Below are 22,856 nucleotides of genomic sequence, written 5' to 3' on the forward strand. Positions count from 1 at the left end.
ATTGAGAAAGTGCAGGTATCACAATTACACTTGCGGATGTAAATGAGCCAAAGGTTTGCTCCATCTGTATTATGTTTAATCTTATTATTCATCAGAAGTGACATCAAGTACAGCAAAAAGTTTATACTCGCTGTTTCATGCTAATAAAATGTGAAAACTTACCTAAAAGTATAATGATGCACAGTAAGATTGCTATTAAAGCACCAGTGCTTAACCCTACTGGTAAAAAAATAGCTTCAACGTTGCAAGACAAAACAACACCTTTAGAATCACATCTGCAAACTCTAATAGTCAATGTGCTTGTGCTGCTCTGAATAGGATAACTGCTGTCCTCTACAACCACTGGGAGGAGATAAAATTCTTTCCTTCTACGGCTGTATCCATGCCTTTGTGCTTGTATCCCAGCTGTGTTATCTGTAAAACAAAACACATTAATAATGTCATGTATAATTTTTTCCATTTTATCTTTATATACTTTGAACATATGCATAGGCTTTGGACTGCATTCCCACATAGGAAATTCTTCATGTGAAAATGTGAAGCTATGACCTCTGTAATGGCAATTAATTATGATAATGTGAGCTGTCACTAGAGGAAAATTATTAGTGGTATCTGCAGGGTTCGCTCACTTTTTTGACCTTTCCTTAAGAATTGAAAATGTACTATGACGCATGGATTTTTAAACATTTCATTTACAACATGGATTTAAAATCATTTATGAATATTATCAGCATACTAGTGAAGTATTTTGATTTCGTGAAGTTGAAATGTGAATTGAGTCAAGACTTTTTTTTTTTTGCTAATATACTAATAACATTCACAGTACATTATATAAATTAATCCTTCACATGACTATTACAGTTAAACATTTGTACATATACATGGGATCCATGATTTATGATCCAGTTATTGGAAAGTTATATGCATAGAGGTTTAGTGAATTATTTCATATTCCAATGATTAATTACAATAATAAAAATATTAATAACAAATGGTTGTAAAATAATTTCTTCTTGGGGCAATGCAATAAAGGTGTAATGTTTGATATGGTTCTAGTAACTAACTGGCACATAACAGTAACAGGCAAACATTCCTTATATTACAATATCCTTAAAATATCATAGTCCTGCCTCATTTACAAATGATGAGGCAGGGAGCAATAACAGGTACAAGCCTCCAAGATTTTTGCACTTTGTACCCTGTCCTGCCATAAGCATCGAAAGGCTCAGGACAGGAAGCAAGAATGCATTCCCATCCAACTCACTAATGTATGCATCATGTACACATTCAATATAGGGAGCAGTGGTGGGTGGATGCTGCCAAGGAATCAATTCCTTGCTGAAGTACAGGGAAAACTTGTGCCTGTTTGCACTGCACCATGCACTTTACAAAGGATTTTTTACTGTGGAATGAGGTGTAGGGTTGGGTCAGGGTCAGCCCGAGGCCCACCAAGGATGTTGTTTTAGGGGCCCCTCTTCCGACCCCCTGCCCCTACAGCAAAGCCCCCAAACCACCTCCAGCCCGCTACCTTGCACATAACTTTTTTCTTTCTCAACCGGGTCAGTTACACGGTTCCAAAAGACACACTGTATATATGTATATATATATACATATATATACATATATATATATATATATATATATATATATATATATATATATATATATATATATATATACGTATATATAATATATATATATATATATATATATATATATATATATATATATATATATATATATATATATATATATATATATATATATATATATATATATAATGAAATGTACTATGAGTAATTGTTTTTACTTTGAAAAAAAGAAACCACAGGTTTGCTTTTTTTTACGGTTTTGCAAATGTCCTGGGACAGTTTTGGTCATTACTATTTCTAAATACAACTATTTTCGTCCTGCTACAAACAACACAATCATCCATGCTGGAATCAAGGAGTGTGTTTTTTGAGCAGGAAAACATATTTAAAGTGATACTGAAACGTTCCTATAAAAATCATAGGAATGTGTCAGTATCAATTAAATGCTTCACCCTAAATAGTTCCCCTCAAAGCCGCCCCCAGCTCCCACAGTTGATGTTCGCGGGGCTGAGGGGCAACTTTGCAGGGGGGGGTTTGGGGGGAACAATTTCGGGTGCAGCATTTACTTGATACTAACAAGTTCCTATAATTTTTATAGGAACGTGTCAGTATCGCTTTGAGGTCAACCCCATGAAAATATTGGAATTGAGTAAGGAAAAAAAAATACAGATTTTTTTTTGTACAACATTAAAATACATCACAGTTGAGTATACTTTCTGTCATAATGAACTTTCATTTGACATAGGCATCTGGAACATAATCATTGTTAATATAGATAAAAATGTGGATTTATTTTAGAGTTTTACTCCGGATTCAGATTAGAATGTTAAATAAAATGAATACTGCCATTGCAATGCCATTACATTGGATTATTGCACATGTAAAAATCTATATAAGCTGGAAGCTTACTTTTGTAGTCAAGGATAGTAAAATTGGAGTTTGCAGAAGCATCAGGTGGCTGTCTGAAGGAAAAAGTCTGTCCTGCTGGTGACATGTCTCTGTCAACGGCACCAATAATTTGGATGATCTAAAAGCAGATGAACACATCCAAATATATCTAATTTTCTAATTTTTTTTTCATATAAATACAATTTAGTGCAGCTTTTTCAAAATATCAGAAATTTTTATCTTTGAATATAGGAAGCTTTCACCACAGATAAAGGAAAAGCGTTACAGAAGTCAGACTTTTAGAAATATGTATGCAATCTGAAAAGTATTTTTATTCGAGTTTCTATGGTCTATGTGACATTGTAAATAAACCAAACAGGATCAGGTACTCTGGAAATGGATTTGTTCTATTAAACACTGTGTCTGTATTTAATATTGAGCTTTGCCATGGTGTTAATAAATCTGTTACATTCCTTGCTTATGCTGTTAATTTATGTTTCTGTTTAGCTGGGTTCCTCTGAATAATTGAGGGTTGTACTGCCCCTTAAAGGGCTTAGTTTAGAAAATCAACAAGTGACAAGTCAAAGCTGAGAAATATGCTTGTTAAATACAATTTCAACCCAATATTGTGTTGATATTGCAAAATGTTAAACTTTTGGTGCCATTTATATATAGATTAATATATCATGTAAAATGTAAGATACATTCAGATAGCAAGTTATTTAGCATAAATCATGAACACCAATTTTCCAATGGAGATGGAATCTATCTAAAATTTAAGCAGAAAGTGTATTCTCCTACTCTTCCTGTCAAAAGGTTAATACTTTTAAATGGTGAAATTTGGAACCACTCGTATTGTTTCAAATAAAGTAGCATATATAATTGCTAAGAAATTTGTTATTGTATATACTCATCAAAGGAAACTATTTAGTACATACTGTAATTTTCATAAGTCATCTTCACACCCATTATAAACAGTATATTATTATTCAACAGTCCTTATCATATCCTTGGTAAGGTCTGGCATACAGTACTTAATACGTTTTGGGGAAATCTCCAAACTTTGTATTACATAGACTCTGCAGTTATTGTCATAAAATAGAAAAATAATAATATAAATAGAGGGAAGGCCCTACAGGAATTGATTTACTAAAGGTTGGTTTCTAACATAGTACATACAGTATATAGTCATAAAAAAAAATATTTAAATAGTTTGTATTGTGTTACAACCTTTGGAAATGAATAACAATATAGAAAAAATTGCAACTAAGTTTGTGTTGTTAATTAAGTTATTAATGTTTAATAATTAAGACATAAATAAAAGAGAGTCAGTGCATTTCTAATCTATTGAGATACCATAAATATTGTATTTTCATTATATGATTATCATTCTAGTTCCTCAATATTGGGACTAAAATAAGCATTTGTGAAAATCTCCACTGTCACCTCCTGTCATTGGCTACAATGGAGGGAGGGATAACCCTGTCACAGCACATCACCATAAGAGCCCATTATAATAGTAAAAGGAAAAAAATTCTGCATTGCCATTACTACTAAGTAATATTTATAAAAGTGCAATAACTGTCATATGGACACAATATATGTCAACATATATTGAAGGCGCTGTAGGAATACACATGCAGCACTTTAACAAAAAGAAACGGATTATGCTATTATGTTGTGATCCTCTGTTATAGTTGGCACCACAATTATTCTCACACGTCAACTTAAAGGGATCCTGTCATCGGAAAACATGTTTTTTTCAAAACGCATCAGTTAATAGTGCTACTCCAGCAGAATTCTGCACTGAAAACCATTTATCAAAAGAGCAAACAGATTTTTTTATATTCAATTTTGAAATCTGACATGGGGTTAGGCATTTTGTCAATTTCCCAGCTGCCCCTGGTCATGTGACTTGTGCCTGCACTTTAGGAGAGAAATGCTTTCTGGCAGGCTGCTGTTTTTCCTTCTCAATGTAACTGAATGTGTCTCAGTGGGACATGGGTTTTTACTTTTGAGTGTTGTTATTAAATTTACAGATGAAGCCACTTGGATTTGTGAGTTAAATGCGTCATGACTCGGGATAAATTGAAGAAACTGTGTTATCTAAAGTCATCTTAACTCATTTAATGCATTTAACCTTTTTATTAGCATTCCAAAGCACACAATGGTGAATGCTTTAATTAGATGGGATGCTGTGACGCAATTTTCTGTGTTAGATGGGAAAGTGGGATATTTGTGTTTAGTTATTCTGTGTCAAATACACAAACCAAAGTGGCTGCATCTGTACCAGTCAGCTATTATCTTGTGTTAGGGAGCTATTAACTGGTTACCTTCTCATTGTTCTTTTGTTTGGCTGCTGGGGGGAAAAGGGAGGGGGGTGATATCACTCCAACTTGCAGCACAGCAGTAAAGAGTGATTGAAGTTTATCAGAGCACAAGTCACATGACTTGGGGCAGTTGGGAAATTGACAATATGTCTAGCCCATGTCAGATTTAAAAATTAAATATAAAAAAATATGTTTGCTCTTTTGAGAAATGGATGTCAGTGCAGAATTCTGCTGGAGCAGCACTATTAACTGATTCATTTTGAAAACATTTTTTTCCCATGATAGTATCCCTTTAATCAACATCATACAAGTGAGCCCCAAATGCACCAGTCCCCATTTCATCTTATCTTATATGGCCTTATACAGTAATACAGCCAACTATCATCTAAGCTACTAAATAAGCATATATCTTCTCATACAGTGTTTCTAGCACAGAGTTTAAATTGATGCAGCCCATTTATTAATCAAAGAGAATAATTGTTATACTAACTGGCAGCATTACATTATCCATGTAAGCTGCTAGAGTATTTACTTAAATATTTCTTAAATATTATGGGATGACAGAGATCCTAAGTACCATTCACATGATTTAAAACATTGATTTACTTCTCATCTTTTTCCCATTGAACAAAACAGTGTCCTTTCTACATTGTGTGAAGGAGATTTATCAATAAAACCTGTCCATCTGTGTGTACTGTACATACAGAAACACACTTCCCAGTCTAGTGACTCACACTCCAGGGTTCATGATTATTTATTTATTTTCATTCTGTTTAGTAAAGCCACATTCTATGCAATAACAAACATTACATTTATTTATATTTCTCTTTTTTTTTTCATTGTTTGTAAAGAAACAAGATTGTAAAGAAATCAGAAAACAGGATTTTCATAGTTGCTGTACAATTATTTTTAATTATTTTAATTTTTAACAAATTAATGAAAGAATACAAACAACATTTAAAGGCTACAAATATATGTATTTTAGCACATTTTCGACATTAACATGTACATTGTTTTTTTTTTACATTTTTGTTGCATTGTGTAAATGAGAATTCTAATTATGATACCTGTCCTGGTTTGGCATTTTCACAGACTCTTGTCTCATAGGGCAAATATACTTCTGGTGCAAATTCATTGATATCCAAAACATTTATGATAATTTTCACTAGGCTGGCCAACTGAGGATTGCCTATAGAAAAAACAGACCTTCACTTTTATAAGGTGCATTTCATAATTATTATTATCATCATCATTGGCTTCAAATCTACTCATGGGATGTGCATACTATGGCTGTACCATATCCCACAATCTTCTTTCAGTTTAACCAGTAGAGTTTAATTACATTTTTAGTTTATTTAGAAACCAGTAGGCTGTTTCCTGATAATGTGTTTCCTATAGATTGATATCTTACTTTAGGCAAAGAATATTCCCAATAATGGCAATAAATACAATATCCATTCTATAGTTACCTTGCTCTTATGAGCTTATTATGACAGCTGGGGTCATTCAGACATTTTAACTCACACAGAATTTTTGCGAGCAGTCCATATCAATCTCCCAGTCAACCAATTACCTGCAGTCCAGTCATCCAATGTCAGTAGTTTGTGTCTGGTTCTCTTGCTTGCCCCACTCTTGAAAATCAAGCCTCAGAAGCAGTTGGAGCAGGAAGCATGATTGTGGATGTGACCAGGATGGACTAGGAGCATGAGACTGGTAAAGTGGTCACAGCCATATGCACCCAGATCCCTATAGATCCAGATTACTGTCTCTGCTCGTTTTCCATTGTACACACATAGTAGATCTGATTTACCAACTGTATGGGTGAAAATAGTGAAGAGCTAAGTGGTCCAAAATCACATCTTATCAAGTCCATATAGGTATTGCTTGCAACCTTTGGTAGGTGCAAGCTGTGCTCTGTACCATGTAATCTACTGCAAGGAGCAAAACACAGATTGCAGAGGGGCATTTAAGTACACGGCTCCCCAGCACCATTTGTGCTGTAACAATCAATACCATCCATGTTTTGAATGACACAAAAGGTAGTGGCTTTCCTAGCTATGCCCATGTAATGCCCACCTCCTTTGATTATTCTTTGTACAAGTGGGAGATATGATACATCAAGGGTCCATACTGAATGTACGGGGTCCAATGTAATTCCATATCTTGGTCAAGTAGCCATTAGACATATTTGGGCCCAAAAGTTATTATTATATACAGTACTTCACAATGTATTGCCTCTACTCAATATAGAAAACCTCAAGTCATACAGTACATACAGTAACTAATTATTGCCACGGTTGTTTCAAAGTTCATCACTCCATCTGTACCCAAATATTTTCAATAAAGTAAACTATAATGTTGATAACACACACAAAGAAATAGTATTGCATTACAAATTGATCCCATCTGCTGTAGTATGAATATTTTACTTAAGCTAAAATCATTTTAGTCTAAGACTGTCAAGTACAGTTTATTTATAAAAAAGCCAGTAAAACACTTGACAAAGTTGTGCTAAAACTTGTGACATATACAATAATATCTTCATCCCAAGGCAAAACATTGCATTAATATTTAGTCAGAAGACTTGCATTAGATTTGCCTTCCAGTTGTTTTTTCTCGAAAGAATACATTCTTTTGTCAAGTAATATTTATGTCATGGCTTTCTCAAATGTAGCATTGCACTCAATGTAAAACAAGTTCTTAAGTTCACAGAAAACTGCAGTGTTTGCTTTTGCAAACAAATTTGATGAAACATTGTTTGTAAATACCTGATATACCTGATGCCTTGCAGCAAAGCACAATGAGCAACACAGAAACACATTAAGGAACACAGTTTAATTTGTTGTAGATTTGTGTTAGTATTTTTTGTGGCTTGTATCACACAGCAAGCAATAGCATTACTAATGAATACAGTATCAGCACAAAAAGAATCAACATTTAAAATGATCAGTAACAAATTGTTGAAAAAGTATTAGCTGTGTTTTTGAGTGTTAGATTTTTTTTTAAAACAACTGAGTCCTTATTTCAATATGTAGGGCATAAAAGTCCACAGGAAGTTTTATACTATGTGCAGGCAGGCTACTGTACTTCATAATGAAAGCTTTCTTTCCACACATTTATTGTGCTATGAAGATGTGTATGTGCATCTTTTTGTTAAGTAATTGTATTTGACAGGATAGATGAGTAATATCTAATACCTAATACCTAAACGTTTATGTTTTCATCGCCTATAATTCACTGGGAATAAACTGCGGGGAATATACTGCAGGAACTGGGCAAATTAACACTAGGGGGCCGATTCACTAAGCTCGAGTGAAGGATTCGAATGAAAAATACTTTGAATTTCGAAGTATTTTTTGGGTACTTCGACCATCGAATGGGCTACTTCGACTACAACCTTCGACTTCGATTCGAACGATTCGAACGAAAAATCGTTTGACTATTCGACCATTCGATAGTCGAAGTACTTTCCCTTTAAAAAAAACTTCGACCCCCTACTTCGGCAGATAAAACCTACCGAAGTCAATGTTAGCCTATGGGGAAGGTCCCCATAGGCTTGCTAAACTTTTTTTGATCGAAGGATTTTCCTTCGATCGTTGGATTAAAATCCTTCGAATCGTTCGATTCGAAGGATTTAATCGTTCGAACGTTTAGCGCTAAATCCTTCGACTTCGATATTCGAGGTCGAAGGATTTCAATTCGAGGGTCGAATTTCGAAGTATTTTTTACTTCGAAATTCGACCCTTAGTGAATCGGCCCCCTAGACTACGCCAACTTGCTAAAAACTAGCATCCCTGCCGTCAATCTGATTATGTCTGTCTTAGAATACTCCTTATTTAGAAAATACCAGGCCCCTCCACTGTTGTTATCCTTATAATTGTATGCTGCTGAAATTCTTATAATTTTTAAACAAAGAATTTAAACAATTTGCCCTCGAAGTTGGGGCACTTACTCGTATGCTTTAATAGGCACTTCCTCATACTCGTAGACATTAATTATTTTTTTAATGACATTGACATTACAGGACGAACTCAATAAATCCAGCACAATTCATTAGATACACAACATATTTTGACACACATATTAGTTAATTAACTTTAGGATAAATCTTTAGGATAATAAAGTATGCCAACTGTGCAATATGTTGTTTTATGGGTTATTTTTATGTTATTTGACAACTTTATTGTCCCCTAAACCCTCCTCAGCCCATTCCATTGTACTTACAGTTCTCTTATTATGGATGAAATAGAATTTAACAATGAAGGGCTTTCCTACAGGCCACATACCAGGCATCTTGCTCTTTACAAATGGAGATTAATGTGTAATATTGGTTGCAGGATGTTTTTTTTAATATTTAACTTTTTTATTGAGTTTTTCAGAATCATAATAAATCAATCAACAGTTGAAGGAAGACGTAGAGAGAGAAGAGAAAGAAAGAGGGAGGGAGGGGGGAAGAGGGGAGGGGGAAATGTTCCTTAATGCATATTTAATACATTGACGGTGGAGCTACTACTATGGAAGTCCATACATGGTTATCACGGTAAATCAAGTCTCTGCTGGAATGCTATTGGTCATTATGGTAGTTGAGTTTCCAGTTTTGCCATTTAAGGTAGGTGATGGTTTCTTTTGTTAATTGTTGAACGCTTATTGCTGTAAGTTTTTCGTAAGCAAGATTAGAGTCTGTGAGATTAATTAAGCTGTCTCTGTTAGGTATCTCAGTCTTTTTCCACAGTCTTGGAATTAGTAACCTGGCTGAGGTGAGAATGTGAAAAATCAATTTTCTGTCGTCAATAGGAATATCTTGTAATCCATGGTTTAATAATGCTAGTGATGGAGTTAGTACCATTGGGGCAGTGGTATCTTCATTTATTAATTGTGAAACCTCTCTCCAGAAGGGAGCAATTAAATTGCATGACCACCATATATGGAACAAAGTCCCTTCCATTGTCTTGCATCTCCAGCAGGTGGCTGAGGTGTCCGGGTACATTTTGTTGAGGACAGAGGGCGTTTTGTACCATCTAAAAAGTATTTTTCTTTGGTTTTCTATGTGGTTGGTGCATTTTAAGTATTTAAGTGCTGCATTCGCTGCTTGTAGCCATTGTGGTAATGCAAAAGTTGTCTCAAGGTCTTTTTCCCATTTCTGGATATGAGTTGGTTTCATCTCTGATGTGTCGGTTGAGATTATTTTATAGACTTTCGATAGGCCTTTTTTTTGTCCTGCAGCGTGAAAGCATAGTTGTTCAAAAGGCGTACGTTGCCGATGAATGGTCTTTTGGTATGTGTTTAGGAGGTGGCGGATTTGAAGATATTTGTAATGATCCTGTTTTGGGAGACAAAATTCAGTTTGCAGGTCTGTATATGATTTTAAAATATCAGCAGAGAACAATTGTGTCAATGTTGTTAGACCAAGATTTTCCCAGTTTTTCACGGACAGATCAGGTATCATTGTTTCCAGAGTTCTGAGTGGCATTAGTTTTGATGGGAATGCATATATTTGGATGTTAGATTTGATATGGTTCCATATTCTTAAGGCTGTCATTGTGGTGTGATACAGAGTCTTATTTTTTAATAGCTTCATAGGTGATTCAGTCCACATCATTTGTTGGAGAGTTAGAGGATGTGTTAGCTCCTGCTCTATGTCAAGCCAGTGTTTATGATTTGTGGGTAGATTCCACATTGCCAATTGTTCGAGGATAGCTGCCTTGTAGTAGTTTTTGATGTTAGGGACACCAAATCCTCCTTCTTGTTGTCGACGTTGCATCATATTTCGTTTGAGTCTTGGCTTGTTTCCTCCCCAAATAAATGTGTCTAGAGTAGTTTGTGCTTGCTTTAAAAAAAAGTTTGGTACCGTGATCGTTAGTGTTCTAAATACATATAGTAACTTGGGTAAAGACATCATTTTGACCGCAGACATTCTCCCCATCCAGGATATGTATAGTGGTTTCCATTTATCCAATTGCGTTTGTATTTCCTTTAGAACTTTTGGATAGTTGCTTTCGTAGGTTTTGATGATAGAGTTGCCAAGTTCAATTCCTAAATAGGTAATCGTGTCTCGTCTCCACTGAAACGGGTAGGCTTTTTGTAGGTCTTTCGCTCTGGTCTTGGTTATATTCATAGGTAGAGCTTGCGTTTTGTTAATGTTGAGTTTATAGTATGATATTTGGCTGTAATTTGTTAAAATCTGAAAGAGTTTTGGGATAGATTGGTCCGGGTTAGTCAAGGTCAGAATGATATCATCTGCAAAAAGTGTGAGTTTGTAGTGTGACCGTTGAGTTTTGATTCCTGTTATTTCAGTTGTGTCCCTAATAATTTTGGCCAAGGGCTCCAAGATCAGATTGTATATGAGTGGAGATAGAGGACAACCCTGTCTTGTCCCATTGGTGATGTTAAAGGGGTCAGACAGGAACCCCATATTTGTGACCTGTGCTGAGGGTTTGGAATATAGGCTCAATATTGAGTGCAGTATTTTGTCCCGAAAACAGAATGCTTGTAGTGTTTCTTCCATGTGCTGCCAGTGAACCCTATCAAAGGCCTTCTCGGCGTCGAGTGCAAGTATCAATGTTGGTGTCTTCTGGCGTGTGATTTTCTCTATTAGGGATAACATTTTTCTGGTATTGTCAACTCCTTGCCTACCTTTAGTGAAACCTGATTGATCTTGATGAATTATGTTTGGCAGAATCTCTTTCAGTCTGTTGGCTAATACTTTTGCATATAATTTGGTGTCTCCATTGAGTATAGAAATGGGACAAAAATTTGAGCACTGGTTTGGGGTCTTACCCGGTTTAGGAATTGTCGTTATAGTCGCTTTCAGCATCTCATTTGGGAGACTTCCACCTTGCATGATGTCGTTAAAGAGTTCAGTCAAGTGGGGGATCAGAATTGTTTGGAATTGTTTGTAGTAGGAGATTGTTAGACCGTCTGGACCTGGTGCTTTCCCTTGAGGGGAATGGGAAATGGCTTTCTGTATTTCACTAGGAAGAATAGGTGAATTTAGAATATGCAGTTGTTCTGGGGTTATTCGCGGCAAATTTGCTTTCTTGAGAAAGGTACATATGTCTTGTTTAGCTGGTTGATGGGTGTCATGGTCATGTTTCAGGTTGTATAGTGATGAGTAGTATGTCACAAACGTATCAGCTATTCCTTTGGGATTGGTAACTCTCTTGTTGTCTTTGCTCATTATGTGATCAATCGCTTGACTAGTCTGCTTGTTCCGTAAAAGATTCGCCATCAGTTTGGATGCTTTGTTCCCCTCGTATAGTGTGTTGCTCTAAGTCTTTGAAGGCAGTGATTTATCTTGATTAAGTCTAGTTCATGCAATTTACTCCTTGCATCCCTAAGTGCTTTAGCCGTTTTTTTGGTAGGACATGCTTTGTTTTGGGTTTCTAGTTCTTGTAGTTGTTTCATTACAGTTTGTCTTGTCCTTTCTCTTTGTCTTTTGAGTGTGGAGGCTTTTTTGATAAGTTGTCCACGAATGACTGCCTTGTGTGCGCACCAAAGTGTTGCTTTTGAGACCTCCCCGTTTGAGTTAAGATCAAAATATTCTTGCAGGATTTTACCACATTGCTGGGAAATTTCTTTGTTGTGGAGTAGTGACTCATTTAATCTCCAGTGAGCGGAGGTTGTGGTGCGTTTCCCCACGCTGATAATTGTTGTTACTGGGGCATGGTCTGACCATGTTGTCAATCCTATTGTGGAACTGTCTACACTTTGTAGTAGATTTTTATCGGTGAAGATGTAATCTATCCTTGAATATTTTGCATGTGGGTAAGAGTAATGTGTGAAGTCTTTCTCGGTCGGATGGGCTTCACGCCATGAATCATAAAGAACATGATTTTTGAGATGCTTATGTATGTTGGAGGCATGTGTGAGAGTCTCTTTCCGTGGAGCTTTGCTTTGAAAAAAAGTGAGAAAAGACAGTAATAGAGATATCATTAGTAAAACATTGAAATATTCAAACATATATACAACAATACCAAGCATAGTATCGTAGAAGGTGGCTTTTTGGTACTGTTGCCTAGATATCCAGTGTTTCGGAATGATCAATAGCCAATTCTGGCTGTAGTACCGGAAAGCCAGTATTGGGGAGGGGGTGTCCGTTCTGTAGGGAGTGCTGTGCAGGGTTTTTCTAGTTGGGATAGTTGAGGTAGAGTGTTTGAGTGTTCGAGTGTTTTCCTACATCCGTAATGATTATGTGATCAGCGTGTTTTGGAGACATGTTTCAAGTGATATCATTGACGTTCAAGTCATCTTGGTGTTGAGTGGCTCGCGTGGTTGCGGTTCTTCGTTGGCTGGTTCTACTGGGTTGCCATTCTTGTTGCAGTTTATGCATTTTGGTTGATTTCTTCAGTGAGACATCCTGTTGTTGGAGCAATTGCCACTGTTTCAATAGCTGCTCTCCATGTTGTGGTGAATTTATAATGACCACTGTGTCTTTATATTGCACTCTCAGTTTTACTGGAAAAAGCCATCTGTATGAAATATTAGCTTCTCTCAGTAGAGTTGTAACTGACGTAAATTCTTTACGTTTTTTCATAGTATGGGCTGAAAGGTCTGGAAAGCATTGAAGTGCGGCATATTCTTCCGGGAGTGTTTGTTTGTCCCTGAATGTGCTTAGAATTAGTTCTTTGATGTGGAAAAAGTGAAGTCGTAGGATCACTTCTCTGGGCGCATTGGGAGGCGCATTTTTGTTTTTGGGGAGTCTGTGCGCTCTATCTATGAGCAATAGCTCAGGTTTTTCATCTGGTAATATATCCATTAGCAGTTTGTTTAAGTATTGGTTTAGGTCGTCAGCTTTCACCGCCTCTGATATCCCTCTCAACCTTATATTGTTTCTCCTGTTTCTGTCTTCTATATCCGCCAATTTGTTAGTAAGTTGTTGTACCTCATTTTCCAATTCACTGTGCGAGTCTATAAGTTCGTTGTGTGAACTTACCAGTTCTGACATTTTATTTTCCAGGTGGTCAGTGCGTCCCTCCAGCTGTTTAACCTCCCTGTGTAATTCTGCAACAGTGCTCCTGAAGTCCGCTTGGATATCGGTACGGAGTGAGGTAAGTAAATCTTTTAGAATTGGCAGAGTTACATTATGCTGCATGTGGGTATCAGATAGTGTATGTGCTGTCGCACTTACGTCCTCGTTGGTACGTGGCGGGCTACTACTGCATGAGCCAGTGCCATCTTGGCTGGGTGTGCATTCGCCTGCTTGTGAGGTTGATTTGGGGTAGAAAGCCGTCATCTTGACCGGTGATGGGCGTTTCTTTGACTTCCCCATATTGTTAGGTTATGTATAGTGGTACTAATGAGCCTCCTCAATTGTTGCCGCCCTTCACTCAATGTATAGAGCTCCCATGCACACAGCTCCTCATCAATGTGTCACTGCATCAGCAGTTAGAGTCATTTTTCATCCTATATAAGTATCTGTTGCAAGTTGGGTCTCCAGAATGTCTCTGGACTTGAGGCCAGTGCCTAAAATGTCTGCAAGGAGGATGACAGTTTTAATTGGAGAGAGGGATATAGACTGGCCACTTGGTTTCCAGCGGCTGCTGGCAGAGGGTAAAAGCAGGGGTATAATGCCAAACAGCTGATGATGGAATTGCCCTGGGGTCTGACAAAGTAGTAGGCCAGGCAGTAACCCAGGTGTAATGCCACTTGCCCTTTACTGTCGTGTGCATGGGCCTTTTGTGTGTCCGCCAGTAGTTAGTGCTGTGTGATACTGATCACCGATTTACGTGGGACCAAGCACCTTATAATGCTATATGGCTCCTTGCAGCCTGTGGCTAAGGCTTAATTAACAGCAGCACTCGTTTCTTAGCGTATGCAGAGTTAGGATATGCTCCCCAAGTGTCACCGTATTCCCCTTCTTGTCTTTGGACCTCCCCCGCACCTTACTGAATGCCCAGCGGTCATGTTGGTGACGGATCCCGCTTCTGCGAGGCCGCGGCTCTGGCGCGCTCACACGCGAGCCCCCTGCGGCGCTGGATTAGTTAGGCCACACGGGTTTCTCCGTTACGGCTGCAGATAGAGCCTTTGTTTCTGCAGGGAGGTGCAGCGGATCAATAGCGTCGGCACTAGCGGTGGGTGTAGTGCCACTAAGGTGAGCGGGTCTTAGGGAATATGGAGTGGGACCCCAGGAGTGTAAGCTGGACGCGTCTGCTCCAGCGTGCAGTTGGCCACGCCCCCCTGGTTGCAGGATGTTAAACTATAGCAAACATCAGAAAGCAAACTGCTCCAGTTGTAAGACTAAAGAATATTGAACTAGACACAAATAAAGTATGATTCTCATTAGCAGTTCCTTTTGCATTTTAATGGTGTTGCTGACCTTGGACAGCTCGACAAAATTGCAATACTGCTTTAGGAATACAACCCTCATGTAAGGAGCTTGCTCCTATAAAAACTAAACGTTCTAGACCCAAACCACTTCAAACTTGGCATACTGCTCATACAAATGCGCTCCAAAGACACTCACGTGCACTTGAGCGTCGCTGGCGCAAATCCCGTTCAGAATCAGACTTTTGGAGCTACAAATCTGCCCTGCGCTCCTTTAACACCAGCCTCTTCCAAGCCAAACAAACATACTTTACTTCACTCATTAACTCCCTTTCTAAAAAACCAGCACAACTTTTCTCCACCTTTAACACTCTCCTAAACTCCCTTCTTCACCCCCTCCATGCACATCTGTCTCTGCTCAAGATATTGCTGAGCACTTCAAAAACAAAATTGACACTATCAGAGGGGACATTACACTACTCAATCCCCCTAGACTTCCACCACCCTCCCTCCACACTCCCCAGTCTCTCCTGTGCTCCTTCACCCCTGTCACTGATGAGGAAGTCTCAAAGCTTTTGGCCTCTTCTCACCTTACCACCTGCCCGCTTGATCCAATTCCCTCAAAACTTCTCCGCAATACCAATCCTTGTCTAACCAAAGCCTTAACTCACCTATTTAATCTTTCGCTCTCAACTGGACTGTTTCCTTCTCAACTAAAACATGCTCTTGTCACTCCCATTCTGAAAAAAACCCTCTCTTGATCCCTCCAATCTTGACAACCTCCGACCTATCTCTCTGCTTCCTTTCATCTCTAAACTACTTGAGTGCCTAGTCTACAACCGACTAACCTCATTCCTCTCTGACAATAACCTGCTGGACCCCCTACAATCTGGTTTTAAGCCACAACACTCCACGGAAACTGCCCTGACTCGACTAACTAATGACCTTTTAACCGCTAAAGCCAACAATCATTTCTCACTACTAATACTGCTTGATCTCTCAGCCACATTTGACACTGTTGATCACCCTCTCCTCCTCCAGTCCCTCCAGTCGCTTGGCCTTCGTGACAAACCCCTGTCCTGGTTCTCTTCTTAAATCACCAATCGTTCCTTCAGTGTCTCCTACAATGGAGTATCATCTTCTCCCCTACCTCTTTCTGTTGGAGTTCTTCAAGGCTCTGTCCTTGGACCATTACTATTCTCCCTCTATACTTCCTCCCTCTGCAAATTAATAAATTTGTATGGTTTCCACTAACACCTCTATGCTGCCGATACGCAGATCTATCTCTCATCTCCTGATCTCAACCCAGAACTCCTAACTCGCGTCTCCTCCTGCCTGTCCGCTATCTCTACCTGGATGTAGCAACCTCTCTAAAACTGAAATGGTTCTCTTTCCTCCAACTAACACCAGTAACATCCCGGAAATACCCATCATAGTTAACAATTCCACTATCACCCCCTCTCCCCAGGCCCGGTGCCTTGGGGTTATCCTAGATTCTGCCCTGTCATTCACTCCTAATATCCAGTCACTTATTAAATCATGTCACTTCCACCTAAGGAACATATCCAAAATATGATCATTTATCACCCAAGACGCTGCCGAAATTCTTATTCACTCTCTCGTCATATCGCGTCTAGACTACTGTAACTCTCTTTTAATTGGCCTCCTCCTCCAGAGACTGTCACCTCTCCAATCCATAATGAACACTGCTGCGAGGCTCATACACCTCAGCAACCGCTCCTCCACCGCCTCGCCATTCTGTCAATCCCTGCACTGGCTTCCGTTACCTTTCAGAATCAAATTCAAATTAATGACACTGACTTTCAAAGCACTTCATAACTCTGCCCCACCCTACATCTCTGAACTCATCTCTATATACTCACCCAATCGCTTACTATGCTCCTCTACTGACCTGCTACTCAACTCTTCTCTCATTACCTCCTCACATGCTCGCATTCAAGACTTTGCAAGGGCTGCACCCCTCCTCTGGAACGCTCTCCCACGGTCTGTCTGACTTTCTCCCAACCTTTCTGCTTTCAAGAAATCTCTGAAAACACACTTCTTTCGAGAAGCCTACCCTCACTCTGCTTAACTACCAAACGCAACACCACATACAATACCACATTTCTCACCCACTTAATTCGATCTTGCCCACTCCCACACCTTGTGTATTACTCCCTTCCCTTTTAGACTGTATGCCTATGCATAGGGCCTTCCTCACCTTTTTGTACCTGTTTTGATTGTGATGTTTGTTACTCCATATGTTCTATGTATGTAATTCATATGATGTATAATCACATTTACTTTACAGTGCTACGCAATATGTTGGCGCTATGTAAATACATGTTAAAAATAATAATAATAATAATAATAAACCTGTCATGGTTCAACCGTTGATAAGTAAACGTATCATTCAACAAGTTTAAACTGTTAACTTAATTTGGAATTATGAAAGCAAGCAATCGAATGTTATGTGTTAAAATTGCACGTGTGTGTGGTACTTGTGAGAGATCTTAATCTTATTCATGTTTTTTTTTTGCATCAATTGTTTTCCCAAACTTGTTTTTGAAAAACATTGAATTTTTTTAAAAAAAATTTCCATATCAAGGGAAAAAACAATAGATGCAAGAAAACACAAGCAAGATAAGGACCGCTTTCATATTTTCTTACAAAGATTGCTATGATTGCGAGCTATGCTTAATAATAAATATGCCCCTTAGGGTTCTACTAGCTATTTTAGTACACATTTTCACAGGCACAAAAAATGTGCATTACATTGCCAACATAGTCATACTAAAATTTTGGAGGACATTTCTTCATAGAATGTGTTAAAACCAGAAACAATCTTCTCTCCTCATATGATATAAATGTTTGAAATAAATTTAGTATTAAAAAAACTCACTTTTCAGTGTAAATGGAAAATGGGATCATATTGCTTTTCCTTGTGTCCCTTGCAGTCTTTCTTTTATGCATATATTTTATGCATACATTTATCTTCCTTTAAGAATACTTCATTCTGAATGTTCTTACTAGCATTTAGCCCTAAAACGATAACACTGATTGCAGTGCATATCCCAACTGAGTGGTAGTAGAACTGTCATTTCTTACTTTAACTGATAATAGCCTATAAATTCTTCAATGACACAAAGGACAAGAGGGACATTTTTTCAATAACACTAATCGTTTATATTGTCTATCAAGAAGCATATGTGCTGTTCTGTCAGTTTACCACTCATGACTCTGACCTTTGCTCTCGGATAGATAAAGAGGTCTAAAGGGACTGCTTTTATGACCTTTAAAACACCTTAAGCAAGTAATTAAAGGATGTGTGAAAGGAAAGTAAAAGGGGCATAGTTGGTAATCATAGCAAGTTTATTTTTTCCTTTTTTTTAGACACAATACAATGAAGCTATAGTGATTCTGTTATAGATAAAGAATTCTTGACATTGATCAAGCAAAAAGGAATAAAATCAAGGTGGAGAAAAAAATATGGGGATACCTTAGGGCCTGGCCACATGGGCAGATTCATATTGATTAGTCACCAGGTGACAAATCTCCTCTTCTTCGCTGTGACTAATCTCCCTGATCTGCCTTCCCCTGCCTTCTGTCGGCTAAAATGGAAATTGCCTGGGGGCAGACACACAGAGTGCTTAGTTTTCCGAAGTCGCCCGAAGTTTCCCCTTGAGCCAATTACAGGTGACTTCGGAAAATGAAGCAATTTACATTTTAATCGGCGGAAGGCAGGGGAAGGTAGATGGGGTGATTAGTCACCGCGACGAAGAGGAGATTTGTCACCTGTCGACTAATCTCCCCGAATCTGCCCTTGTGACCAGACCCTTAGACTGAAAGCTTGACTGGGGCAGAGATAGATGTAAATGATGTATAATCTCTGTAAAGAGCTGCATAAATGTGTTGACTTTATATAAATAAAGAAAAATAATAGTAGTAATAATATAGACATTGGGTCTATATTAATTATGATCAATTGGCTGAAGATATAGGTGTAAGCTAGGGTGTAAAATGGGTATACTCTCAACTGACATGAACCTGATAAGCTTTGTTTCTACACCACATTTCTTACTGACAATTTTAATATAGGTAATTAGCCATAGATCTATGGCCCATATTAACAAATGTTTGTATTTTCTGTTTTGAAATTACCCTTGGGAACAGAAATACTGCAGTCATCAAGTCTTTCCTGCCAAATATGAATCTCTATGAGCTGTCAAGCAAAGGCTCCCAAGAAAATTATACTCAGTGTTGCTCTCTGGCAACAACCAATCAGTAATGCAATTGAAATTTTGTAGTTGAAAAACCAGGAAAGGGCATATGTTGCATTTTCTTTTTCCATGCTACCATTTAAATCCTTACAATATGTTTATTATTTTTCAAAACAGGAATTGTGAATGTAAATATTAATAAATCTGTCCCTTAGTGGCCCATTTATCAATGTTCAAGTAGAAAAACTTCTGAAACTCAAATGGGTTAATTGTTTCTAATCATGAAAAAAGGGTCAAATAGAAATGTAATTTTCAACGAGGCTGTAAATCTTGATTCAAAAAGTCTAAAAGTAATGAACATCAGCACCCCTTTAATGCTTTAGCTCATCTCCAGTAAACATCTCTAGAAACTTGGCAGCTTATACTGCATACATTTCAAATTAAAAAATCAAATTCAAATATACAGTATTAGAAAATCTTTTCTGTGATTATCTTGCAAAAAACATGCAATCTAGCATATTGATAAATATTCCCATTATGAACAGTTACATTTTTACCGTGATTCGATTTTTTTGTAACCATAATCGAGAATTCAACTTTCTGAAAAAGCAAATTTTCAAGATTTATGTGCAAAAAAACTTGAAAAGAAATTGCTAGTCATTGAAAATTAAGGTTGACTGAGATGACATTGTATTGGAGTTTCTTTGAATTTTGCTTTTTTTTTTTTTTTATAAGCCCACAAAAGTGAATATGCTGTATTTATATAGAGTTATTTATATAGTTGAAAATATACTTACTAACTTTACTTGCAATAATAGATATGTTAAATTGTGAAACACTTTCTCTATCCAGCAATGCATGTGTTGCCACTGTTCCCTCATTAGCATCTACTACAAAGTTGTTGTCAGCATCAAACTTGGCATCAATAGAATATCTAAAGGAGTAAAAGATAAAAAAAAAATTGACAGATAATTGTAATTCTCAGGTAATAAAAATGAAACTTTTAATATTTGAAAGCAGGGGAGTTGGTTTATTATTTTAGGACATTTTCTAATTCAGTAGATATTGCTTACCAATAATAATATAAAATACGTCTGCAGAAGTCTAGCTTAAAACCTCCTGATCCCAAAACACCTGTTTTTTCATTACCAAAATACCCACAGAAACTATTCTTTAACAACAAGACTAACTTGGTGGTTAGATACTACCCTGGGCCCTGACTTGAGGAGCTGGATGTCTCTTGCTTACCCCACAACTGGTGAAGTTTATAATTGTTATTAATGTTTAGTTCTGGCTGTTCACAACAATTTGTTCTGTTTTCATCTAACACCAACATTATTTCTACAAATGTAGAAACATACTTAATGGCAATGGTATGGCACAACCAAAGTATTATAGATGACATTGACAGATTAAGACTTGATGTAAGACTATTGGGCTACTTATTATTTACCTTGCTATTTTGTTACTCTGATACAAAGAGTCTGGTCGACATGAACTCATCCCCCTCATATCCTCTTGGCAAGACATGGCTAAATTAATCTCAGTTAAGGACTAAACAGCATTACCAAGCTTTTAGTCCTAAAGGAAATTAAAAATCAAAAGGCTGACATAGCTTTAATCCAAGAAACACATTTTAATTGAGACTACTCTTATAAGCTTCTGTTCAAACACTATCATTGCATATTATGCTTCAAATCTACAAAAAACTATCCTTTTACGTAAGGATTGTCCCTTAACAGCCAGCCTTTTTGTGACCCAAATGTGAGTTACATTTTTTGCTAGGTAAATTCATGGAAACACCAATACCAATAGTAAATGCTTACTACCCTAACAGAAGCCAAATTAGATTCTTAAACATGCTACTTACCAAGTGCTCTGTATATAATAACCAGATCATATGAGGTGATTTAAATCTACTTTTTGTTGCAAATTAAAAACAGGACACACACATCCCCTGACCATTCAGCACATAATTGATCTAAAGAATTTAGGAAATTAGTGAGACAGTTTTCCTTTTTTGATTAGTGGAGAATCAGTCACCTAACAGACAACCAATTTACTTCCTATTCCCCAGTACACAAAGTTCACTCTCACATAGATTTTTTTTATTTCACAATTCGTTCTACACTACACAGTACTCTGAAGAATCAGAAGAAATCCTTATGATTACTTGGTCCAATCATTCCCCAATAATATTGAAATTAGAACTTTCTAAACTCCTTTCATGAGACACTGTTACTGTACATGATCCAGAAGCATTCCAACAAATAGAATCAGCACTTAAGGAATATTTCCAGTTTAACAAGGGATCAGTTCAATCTTTATCTACTTTGTGGAAAGATCATAAGGTCACCATAATATAGCCATCTCAACACAAAGGAAAACCTGTCTCTCCTCAAACAATCTACCCTTAAAGCCTAGTTCCATACCAAATATACCAAAAAACCATTGATGACCAATTTTAACACAGATATTAGACAACAGAAAAGATTTATCCTCACTTCAACATACGACAGTAGAAAAGGCTATACAAAGCAAAAGTGTTATTACAAACGAGATAAACAACATTGGCCCTATTGGCTAGGAAATTAAGAGAACACTAAACAAAGGCAAGGATCTGCTCCATACAAACACCTTCCGGGCAACTCTCTTATCATCAAATATTGAATATTGTTTTCTCAGCTATACAATTTACAAACTATTCAATATACTGACCTAGACTTATTGTCCAATTTCCTCACAGAAGCAGGATTTCCCAAATTATCAGAGGAAGTTAGACAAGCTTTAAATGAATATATAACTTTAGAGGAACTGGCCTTCACACTTAAGAACATGCCCACGTGGGAAAACTTCAGGCCCTGGTAGCTTACCTAACAATTACTACAAACTACTGTATATACACATATTTTTTACCCATACAGTACATGGTTTCCTCAAGGGCAGGCCAATCCCACACACAAACCTAAAGTCATACCTAACTAGTTGCCCTAAAGAGGACACTTGAACTGAGCTAATTACAGACAATTTCACTATTCTGACCTATTCATTAACATGCCTTCTGCATCTCATCTAGCCCCATTTGTGTGTTTCCCGCGTTACTCAGCATTTAGGCTCCAATCTGCCAGTTACCCTCCTGTGTTCCTAACACTTAAATATACTGAACTCTATATACATAATTTTACCCCTCTGATTTGCCAAGTGAAACTTTTATTACAAAAATGGTCCACATGGTCTCAATGGACGTATCCATGCTACTCTCCTCAACAAACAATATGTTAACCCTTTGGAATAGGCAATAACCTAAACTGTCCTCCTTAGTCTCGAAACATCCTAGTCTAGAAACATCTGTTGTTTCTTAACAACCCCAATTTTTGGTGAGAGATCTGATCAATCCACTTTCTTTCTGATTCAACTCACTTTCAAGAGATTTTCACATTCAAAGAACTCACAGAAAAAGTCCCTCAAGGAACCTTTTTATTCTTTGAATTTCTACAGCTTAGGCTCTTCACCAAATTTTACTGCAATGGAGCAACAGCTCATTAACCAGTCCTTTGAGAGCC

General features: G+C 37.4%; 1 protein-coding gene across 3 annotated transcripts in view; it reads right to left on the minus strand.

Annotated features, from left to right (window-relative positions):
• The window catches only part of cdh12.L (cadherin 12, type 2 (N-cadherin 2) L homeolog), a 579,800-nt gene that overhangs the window by 4,150 nt on the left and 552,794 nt on the right, over positions 1-22,856 (minus strand). For all 3 annotated transcript variants that reach the window (XM_041566243.1, XM_041566242.1, XM_018266856.2), the window contains 4 exons: positions 20,091-20,227; positions 5,878-5,999; positions 2,502-2,619; positions 163-414 (listed from right to left, as the gene is read on the minus strand). In XM_041566243.1, coding sequence (XP_041422177.1) covers positions 163-414; positions 2,502-2,619; positions 5,878-5,999; positions 20,091-20,227 — 629 coding nt within the window. The remainder of the gene's footprint in view (positions 1-162; positions 415-2,501; positions 2,620-5,877; positions 6,000-20,090; positions 20,228-22,856) is intronic.

The sequence above is a fragment of the Xenopus laevis genome, chromosome 6L (assembly GCF_017654675.1).
Source record: "Xenopus laevis strain J_2021 chromosome 6L, Xenopus_laevis_v10.1, whole genome shotgun sequence".
In the NCBI taxonomy this organism is placed as follows: domain Eukaryota; kingdom Metazoa; phylum Chordata; class Amphibia; order Anura; family Pipidae; genus Xenopus; species Xenopus laevis.